The 9,856-nt window shown below is 54.7% G+C and overlaps 1 protein-coding gene across 1 annotated transcript in view; it reads left to right on the top strand.

Moving 5' to 3' along the window:
* Positions 1–9,856, top strand: part of HIVEP3 (human immunodeficiency virus type I enhancer binding protein 3) — a 54,370-nt gene that overhangs the window by 41,941 nt on the left and 2,573 nt on the right. Inside the window, exons 4-5 of the mRNA XM_005866098.2 lie at positions 3,131–3,217; positions 8,391–9,283. Of these exons, the coding sequence (XP_005866160.1) occupies positions 3,131–3,217; positions 8,391–9,283 (980 nt within the window). The remainder of the gene's footprint in view (positions 1–3,130; positions 3,218–8,390; positions 9,284–9,856) is intronic.

The raw sequence follows: 9,856 nt of genomic DNA, 5'->3' as shown, positions 1-9,856 counted from the left end.
GGGGGCGGGTGGCTGGGATGACTCGGAGAAGCTGAGGACTCTGCATGGCATCCACGGCTCTGCCCATGGACAGAGGAATGAAGCCCAGGCTTAAAAAGACGCCTGCAGCCGTTGGGTGCACCTCCGCAGCTCACAGAGGATAAAGGCCAGGAGGGGCAGTCAGGGAGGCGCTGGTAGCACTCGGGGCTGCCCATCCAGATTCGCTCCTACCACCCACACAGCCTACCCAGGCACGGTCGCCTGGAAGCCCTGCCTCCTCCCTGCAGGCTCCAGGGCAGGGGAGGGGAAAAGCAACGCCTGGGGCTGTGTGGTACCTTCTCCTAAGAGCCTCTGAGCCCAGACAAGGGCAAAGCCATCTGCATCACCAGCATCATCTCAGCATCTCTCTCCTCCACGCCCAGAGTGGCACATGGTGGAGTCCCCTGGTGCTCAATAGCAGTGATTGTCTTGGGCTGGGATGGCACAAGGGATGGGAAGGAAGAAGGTCCCATGTGGTAGGTGTCTGCCCTCTGCCAGGCACTCTCTGCTGCCACTCTACCTGCTCTCTCAGCAGCTGACCAGCGGCCTGAGAGGTGGGTATTACTTTAGAGTTGCAGAAACTGAGGCGCAGAAGGTTATAAACTTGCCCAGGAGCACACAGCCAGCAAGTGGCAGAGCCCAAACGCAAACCCAAGGCTGCCAAGCTCCTAGACCACCCTGGCTCCATTCAGCCACGTGGAGAGGCAAGGCCCTGGAGTCCTGAGACGCGGGTCTAGACAGGGCTCTGCGCCAACTGGCAGCGTGGCCTTGCCGGCTGGTTCACTGTGCTGGTTGGCAGGAGCCCTCCCGTGGCATCCCAGTGGCGGAGACAGTCAACGGTGTCATCAGCACTGAGATGCAGAGCGAGGGCACAAGCAGGAACCTGGGCCCGGTGGGGGTTGGATTGCATGGTCTGTGAGGTTCCTTCCAAGACTTTGCTTCTGTGATGAAAGAGCATTTCCCACACGTGGCTGTTGTGCACCATTGTGTGCTCGGCATCTCACTTGGTTGAAAAGAGACCCAGACCTTCCAGGCGGAACATGTACAACAAATGACATCATAGCCAGAACGGGCAACGTCCAAGGTCCTCTGTGATCTGGGGAAGTCAGGGGCTGGGCGGCTGGGGAGATGGGGGCGGGGTGGTCCCAGAACCTCAGGAGACAGTTTGTGTCTCTGGCCCATGGAAGACCCCTGCTGCCTTTACCACCCCTGACGTCCCATTCAGGGTTTGCCCACTCACGACAGTGAGGGCGGGGCCCCTGATGCTGGGTAGGGGCCGTTGGGAACACTTTGGCCTCAGGATTCTCTGGAAGCGATGACTCTGCTCCCACTTTGGTTAGCAGTAAAGGACCTAGGTTTCTGCCCGGTTATAAGAGGAAAATTGGAGGTGAGAAAGGCAGTCATGAACTACGACTAAGGGGAGGAAAGAAAAGACACAGCTTCTCTTCCATCCCTGTTACCCTTGACCTCCACACTTCAAGAAATCCCAGCTTGAGGTTCCCATTACCCTCCCAGCAAAACCCTAAAGGCTCCTTAAAATTCTCAGTGTGATTAAGAACCACCCTTTGGTTCACCTACCCATCCATCGTCTACCCTCCCATTTATCCATTTCTCCCATCCTCACATATAATAGTTTGCCTTCCTATCTACATCTCCCCACTGGTTTTCTCATTCTATATGTCCCTCCCCTTCTCACATTTGTCCTCCCACCAGTCCATCCTTCCATACATTTCTTTATCCTCCTGCCTGTCTGGCCTCCCATGCGTGTAAATGTGCATGCATCCATTCACCCATTCATTCATGTCTATCCTCCTATCCAGTTCTCCATCCTCCCATCTGTTTATTGACCCACTTTCTAGCTACTCTCTCATTTATATTTTTCATCTAATATTTTATCCCCCATCTATCTGTCCATCTGCTTATCTCATCATCCAGTGTCCCATCCATCTGTCCATCTCTGCTGGTCCTTCCTTTCCTCTATTTCCTCTTATCTATCCATCCATCCACCAGTCTCCCTTATGTATCTGTTAAATATCCATTCTTTTTTCTTCTATTCATCCATCAGACTTATCTGTTAAATATCCATTCTTCTTTCTTCCATTCATCCATCAGACTTACCAATTGTTAAGATCAGTGAGACAGAGCACCTAACTCAGGGAATGTATGGTATATAGCATGAAGGACCATATGGAAATGTAGCAATCCACAGAGCAGCGATGAGCATGTCACCTTTGGAGGTAGCTTCTGGGCCCAAAGGAACATTGTGAGGCATCTGGCCTGCAGCCTGTTGGGCAGGTTGGCGGTGCCCTGCCTCTCCTTCACAGAGCACTCCTGCCGCCGAGCTCTAGGGCCTGCGAAGTGCTGAGCACACGTGTGGGGGGGTGGGGGGGGCGGTTGAAGGTGTCCTACCTTTGTCTTGATTTCACAGAGCAGCTGCCCCTGCTCATCAGTTGTGGGGCTGAACTGACCACTTGGGGCAGAGTTAGCCACCCCTGAGGACTCCATGCGCATAGAGTGGGCAGGGCCTTTGCCCAGCCTTTCCTCCACTGCACGCACAGTGACCTGAGGAAACTGAGGCCCAGGACATTACCTCTCTAAGGAAGCCAGGGCTTGGGCCCCAGCCTCGTGGCTCCCTGGGGGCTGCCCTAGAAGTCTCCTCACCTGGAAGGGCATCCTCGTACCCAATCCACCGTGTTGGTGCGCGGGAGCCCTGCTGCCACCCAGCATGGGAGATGGCCAAGCCAACAACCTGCTTGATGAGTGTCACCAGCTCCTGGGCCCGGAGTCCAATCAAAAGCAGGAAAAGCCTAGGCACGAGATGTCTTTTAATTTCTTTTTTGTTTGTTTTTCTTAACCAGCATCTCACTTTCTCATTATACCCTGTGCCCCCTCACAGCCCACCCCACACCCCAGTTCCTGTGTGCTGCCTTGAAGGGTGGCTGTGGCTGCACTTCCAGCTTGAGTACAGGCCCCTGCCCAGCCCCTGAAGCTGGCAGGGTCACAGCCGGTCTGTGAGCCATGGCCTGCCAGCCAGGGGCTGCCTCTGCGTGCCCTGGGCCTGCCCTGGCCCCTGCCCTCCACCAAGCCTCAGTCTGTTCTCGTTCCTTTCCAGGGAATCTGACTAAGCACATGAAGTCGAAGGCCCACAGCAAAAAGTGCCAAGAGACGGGGGTGCTGGAGGAGCTGGAAGCCGAAGAAGGTAACAAATTGCCAACTTGCCTTTCCCTCCTCTCCATCTCCCCCTCCTCCTCCTCTGCCTGCTCCTCTTCCTGTCCCCCTCACCATCCCCATCCCCTTCCTTTCTGTCCTCCTTTTTTCTGACCCCCTCCTCTGCCTCCCCTCCCTCTCTTCCAATTTTCCCAACTATTGGGAGACAGGTTAAATTCACAGAATAACTGCCTCCCTCCCATACACTGAGAGTCCGTGCTGTGCAGCTATAACTATTGTGCGTTACAGTCTACCACTCAAGGGGAGTGTCTTGCGCTTGAGGGTGCTCAGTGAATGTGTGTTGAGTAAATTAATACAATGAGTAATCCCAGTCAACATTGACAGCACCCACTGCATGTCAGATCTGTCCTAAACATACACCATTATATCAGCAAAGTATCCTAGCAAATCCTCACCTTGCCACTATGAGGTACGCTCTCCTACACACTGATGCCCACACTCACACCTACACACTGTGGACAGGGGACTGGACCCTGGGCCTTTTAGAGCTGGAGTCTTCAAGAGAGCCCAAAGCCAGACCTGTCACTCCCCTCCCATCCCACATGCCAGCTCCACATCCGGTTGTAGTCCTTCCTCAGCAAGAGGCATCGTATCAGAACCAGTTTCTGAGGAGACATGGCAGAGGAGAAGGTGAATCTAAGGCAGTGGGTCGGGCGGGACACTGCCCAGCCTCAGCATCCAAGGAGGAGGCCACAGGGGCTTCGGCAGGTGGACAGGCTGTGTGTGTGTGTGTGTGTGTGTTTCTGCTTTTGTTGCTTTTGTTTTTCTGATTTGGGGATGTGTTTGCAGTTTTACAAATGCATTAGATCATATTTTCTTTTGAGTGAAATATATCTTTATTGAATAGAATGCAATGAACTTAGGGCTGTTCCCCCAAAACGAGGAATGGGGTTATCATTATTTACCAAGAATGTACATCAGGCCATTTACAGTTGTCTCACTGAGTCCTCGTGACTAGTGGTGGAAACTCGTGTGGCCCATTTTAAGTTGAGGAAAGGGAAGCTCAGACAGGTAAAAGGCATGCCCAAGGTCACAAATAAATGTTGGCTCTACACCAACCCAATGCCTGATGGGCTGGGTGGGAGCCTGAGCCCTCCCTGGGTGGGAATCAAGAGGTTATGACTGGCACTACACCGGGAGTCAACCGCAGGACCCTGGGCTGGGCCCTGCCTCTCTCCCAACCTCATTTTCCCAGTGAGGCCAAAAGGATGGCTGTGCCCACCTTATCTGAGGATGAAATCAATGCATTCCTAACGGAAATAATATCCGAGCACCAGCCCTGTTCCGGGCCCTCTTCTAGGTGCTGGAGGTTCTGCAGTGAATAGAGCATAGTTCCTGTCCTCACACGCTTGCATTCTTGAAGAAGGAGGGGAGCTGGCAAGGAACATGTGTGTTGGGCAGGACCAATGAGTATGAAGCAAAAACTGTTAAGTGAGGGTCTGGGAAGTGTGGGGAGGGAGCCTCTCTGTTAGGCTGGTGTGAAGCCATGTGGGCTCTGGCAAGGGCTCTCCCTGCAAAGGGATCAGCAGGTGCAGAGCCCCTGAGGACCAGCGTTGGGGGTGTTGAGGTCAGAAAGAGCTGGGGTAGTGAAGGTCAAGGGACAGACTTGGCTATCGGGTGAGGTGAGGAAGTGATGTCCTCTGTGACTGGCTGTGTGCAGGGGACGGCTGGTAGGGGGCGCGGCTGAGCACACGTGGGCTGGGACAGGGTGGGCTGGGTGGAGGTGGGGAGAGGTGGTCGATTCCGCGTGCATTGTGCAGGTAGAGTCAACAGATTTTGCTAACACGTTGGAGGTGAGAGGTGTGGGGGATTTGGGGAAAAAGGAGCCAAGGGTGAGTCCGAGGTTTGTAACCTAAGACACTGGAAGGATGGAGTTGCTACTTCCCAAGATGAGGAAGATTCTGGGAGGAGCATGTCTGTTAGACGCTGAGTGGCGATCAGCACACCCAGGAACCACTGCCTCCCGGTGGCTGGGCCCGCGCCGCAGCTCCGCCCCTGGTGGCGAGGAGGTTGAGCACCAGCGCCACCGCGTGGCCAAAGCCCGTGAGCGCACTTCATTCCGTCTCCTCTGCGAAGCCTTGGCGGTGATCCCAGCAGTGACCCGTAGCTCCCTGAGGGGCGCTAGGAGTGGGCCCCCAGGATAGGAGCATGCCATAGAGCCCTGCAGGAGCCCAGATGTGCGGGCCTGCCGAGCCCTGCCCTGGGCAGAGGACCCTTGGCTTCCATCACCCTGCAACAGCTGTCCAGGGCAGGCCACCAGCCTCCTCTTGCTTAGAGAGGGTCTGAGGAGCTTCCCTGCTGGGGATCAGAGGACCCTGTCCTGACTCCCTCTGACCTCAGCTGGGAGGTGCTCGCAGTGCTGGCTGGCTGCTGATCCTGGCTACCTGAGATAATCGCTAAGATTTATTAGGAACTTACTATGTGTTGTAAGCGTCATGTGGTGGCTTTAATTATTCTTACCCCCACTTTACAGATGAGGAAACTGAACACAGAGAGAAAGTGAATGATCCAACATCACACAGCAAGGAAGAGGGGGAGCTGAGATTCAAACCCAGACCATTTGCTGCTACTCGATGCATAAAATCATTTTTGAACTGGCAGTATAATAATGCACGAGTCATAAACCTTAGTGCTGACTTGGCCACTACCCCTTGGGTGATCCTGGGAAGCCCCTCTTGCCCCCCTCTAGGCCTGTATTTCCCCATATGTAAATGAGGGGGAGGCCCTGCCCAGGAACTTCTGGGTCTGAAGCCTGCCTCCACTAAAGATTGGCCTGGGGCAAAACTTCAAAGGATATTTTGCACCTCACTCCCTTCCATATCCTTGCTCCCTTCACAGCTCCTCACTTCCACATCTCTGCTTCCTTCCACAGCTCCTCCCTTCCACATCCCTGCTCCCTTCACAGCTCCTCCCTTCCACATCCCTGCTCTCTTCCACATCCCTGCTCCCTTCCATATCCCTGCTCCTTTCACAGCCCCTCCCTTCCACATCCCTGTTCCCTTCACAGCCTCTCCCTTCCACATCCCTGCTCCCTTCCATATCCCTGCTCCCTTCCACACCCCTTCCCTTCTATATCCAGGTCCCTTCCCTTCTCTCATCATCAGCTCCCAGCTGCCAGGACTCCTGGGCCCTCCCTTCACCTGCCAGCCCCAACCCCAACCCCTGGTCTTTCACCTACATCTTCCTGGATGCCACTGTCTTCCATTTCGTGCATCTTATTGCTGTGTATTAGCTATTTGGAAGCATGAATGCTGTGCCTTCTGGCCCCTGGGCGTCTAGGCATGGCAGGGTTCAGAAGCCTGGCTGCACCGGTGGCCTGGGTCAGCTTGTGTGTCCAGTTCTCTTGGTCCGTAGTGGAATGGGTGCTGGTATGTCTGAGTGAGGTAGTGGGACTGGCGATGAGCCTGGAGATGGGTGAGCAGGACCCAAACCCTCAGGAGCCTGCCAGCTGGGCCAGATGTTAGTGGAGCTCTCCCTAGAGTCCTGATCGCTGCCCATGTCAGAGATGCCCAGAGACTGTGTCATGTTAGAGGTGACTCAGCTGGTTGGGGCTGCCCTGCCAGAAGTCAGACCAGGAGGCTGATGTTTCAGAGCTCCACTTTCCCCCGCGCCCCCCTCTGGGAGCAGCTCAGGTTTGTGCAAGGATAGCAGGTCCTCTGGACAGGAGCTGCTAGAATGGGGCCCTGCTCTGCAGCCCGAGGCCAATTTAGCCAACCACCACCCCCACCCCCCAGGCTGGGCCTGCACCTGCCCAATGGCATTGCACCTCCAGCAGCAGCCCAGCCATGGTGGCAGGAGTGTGTTTAGACCAGTGGTTCCCAGCCTTTTTTTGGCCATGTCCCTCCTAAGCATCTCTAAAATCCTGATGCCCGCTCTGTGACATATAATTCTTTTTAGTCAAAAAGGGAACTCCTATTCATGTGGAGGAAACCTAAAAGGCCATTAACTTGGTCTAGTCAAGCTTCCAAAGAACATGGCATCCATGAAAGAGAAAAACAAAAGAACAAAAGGACAATTGAAGTACTGAGGAAGAAATCACTATGAAATTGTTAAAAATAAAAATAATAATAATAATATGAAGTGATATGAAAAAATAGCAAATAAAATTTCAAAACATATAATAGAGAATTGATATGCATAAATATGTCACAATATATATTTATACACTGTATATGAGGCCCCTAGAACCATAAGAAATGCAAAATTTTCACTATTAATAATTCATTCTCGAATTGTCCCCCCCCCCCTTAAAAATTTAAGTGGTTCCATGTTGGGCTCCATGCTGCTGGACTGGGCAGCATGGCTGGTGTGTCCCAGAATCATCGATTTCTTCTTAACTGTATTAAGAGGGACCATAATTATTTGAGTCCTCACTGTGTGTTAGGTGGTGCATTTACTATCAAACTCTGTGAGGTGCCCTAGTTGGTTTGGGTCAGCGGAGAGAGCATCTGCCTGCGGACTGAGGGATCCCAGGTTCGGTTCCAGTCAAGGGCATACGCCGGGGTTGCAGGCTTGATCCCCAGTAGGGGGTGTGCAGGAGGCAGTCCATCAATGATTCTCATCATTGATGTTTCTATCTCTTTCTCCCTCTCCCTTCCTCTCTGAAATCAATAAAAACATAAATAAATAAATAAGAAGAAACCCCGTGAGGTGAGACTATCACACTCATTTGACAAAAGGGGAGACTGAGGCACGGCAAGGTGACTTAACTTGCTCATAGTGGAGCCAGCACTGAAATACTAATGAAGAAATCAAAACAACAAAAAGAGGGCTGTCGCATTTGCTGTGGTTCAGCCCCAGCCCTACTATGTACCTCACTTGGGCAAGTTACTTAATCTCCCTTCCCTCGGTTTCCTCATCTGTAACATGAAGATGAGCACAGTGCTGACCTCACGGGATTATTAGGAACTGAATGAATTAATGCACATGAAGCCCTTAGAACTGGACCTGGCACAAGGTAGATACGAGGTAATTTCGTCCATTGATTATTTACAAAGTGTGCCCGTGTTTGTCAAGTCCTCATCCTCTCAGTGATCTTATGCCATTGCCATGACTATCAGGCTCAGTTTTCTGATGAGGACACTGGGGCCCAGAGAGGCCCAGCTGTGAGCAGCTGTGACCGGGTCTCCTGTGTTCACCCGCAGGAACCAGTGACGACCCGCTCCAGGACTCGGAAGGGCGAGAGGGCTCGGAGGCTGTGGCGGAGCACCAGTTTTCAGACCTGGAGGACTCAGACTCAGACTCAGACCTGGATGAAGACGAGGATGAGGATGAGGACGAGAGCCAGGATGAGCCGTCAGGACCATCCCCGGAGGCACCCCTGCCCTGCCCGCCGGCCACGCTGCCAGCAGACTCCTCACCCATTCGGGGCTCGCAGCCCCCAGATGCCACCTCTGGCAACCAGACCACGTGGGGCAGCTCAGTCTCGGAAGCAGGCAGTTGCTCCAGGTCCAGCCAAAGCATCCTGTGCCTCCCTCGGCTGGGGCCAGCCCTTCCGGGCCCCGTGGAGAAGGACACCAGCTCAGCCCTGAGCTCCAAGGCCTCGTCCCCGAGAAGGCCATGGTCCCCCAGCAAGGAAGCAGGCAGCCGCTCACCACTTGCCCACAAACACCCACTAACCAAAAGCGACTCTCCCCAGCGACATTCACCGGCCCGAGAGCCACAGGCCTCGGCCCTGCGCCTGCCCGGCTCCCAGATCGGCCCTCTCCCTTGTGGGTCTCCAAGACTGGAGCTGTCTCCTCTCACCCTCCGCCCCCTGGGAAGGGAACTGCCCCCCCGAGTGCATCTGCCCCCCGAACAAGAGGGTGCCAAAGACCCAGGCCCCCCCAGAGACTCGCCCACCAGGAGCCGGTCACCAGGCCAGGCCGAGTCACCACCACGGTCAGTGCTGCCAGGGAAGGCCTTGGCTGGGCCGGACAGCCCCTCAGCGGCTGAGTGCGGCCCAAGCTCGGGGCTGGCCCCGTGGGCTCTCTACAGGCCCGCGCCTCTACCTCACAAGCTTCTCGGCAGAAGCCCCGCGCCCTGCGCCTCCACATGGGTGAGTTCCTGCCCCGAGTGGCTGGGCCGCTCCTCCTTGATGGGTGGGGGCTGCAAGTTCACGCCTCCCTGAGGCACCAGGCCTGGAGCCAAATAGCTCTGCCAGCTCCATGGTCACCGGTAACTTAGCAAACGCTTATGGGGCACCTTCTGTGCCAGGCAGTGTGCGGTGCCTGAAACCAGTGAATGAAGCCTCAGAAGCAGCAGAGCACGGGCTTTGGAACTGGCCTTGTGCCATTCTCCTCCCGCCCTCCCCATCCCCATCGCTGTGTTCTTTGAGCAGATGGCAGAGCTTAACCAAAGTCATCACATCTCCAGCATCACTGTCACCAGCACCTCAGAGATATCACAGCCAGCACCAGCCCTGTCTCACCCTCAGCACTGTCACTGACACCATCGCCCACCGTCTCAGCATCATTACACTGCAGCACACCACTACCACCACCTCGTCAGCCTGGTCAGTGTTGTCACATCACCGACAGCACAGTCACCACTGTTGTCACCACCATCCATCCCTGCCACCACCATCACCATCCTACCCCACCATCACCATCCTACACTGTCACTGTTACAA

This window comes from Myotis brandtii, unplaced genomic scaffold (assembly GCF_000412655.1).
Source record: "Myotis brandtii unplaced genomic scaffold, ASM41265v1 scaffold220, whole genome shotgun sequence".
NCBI classification, from domain to species: Eukaryota; Metazoa; Chordata; class Mammalia; order Chiroptera; family Vespertilionidae; genus Myotis; species Myotis brandtii.
Note: the sequence above shows the minus strand (reverse complement) of the source record. Positions and strands in the feature narration are given on the sequence as shown.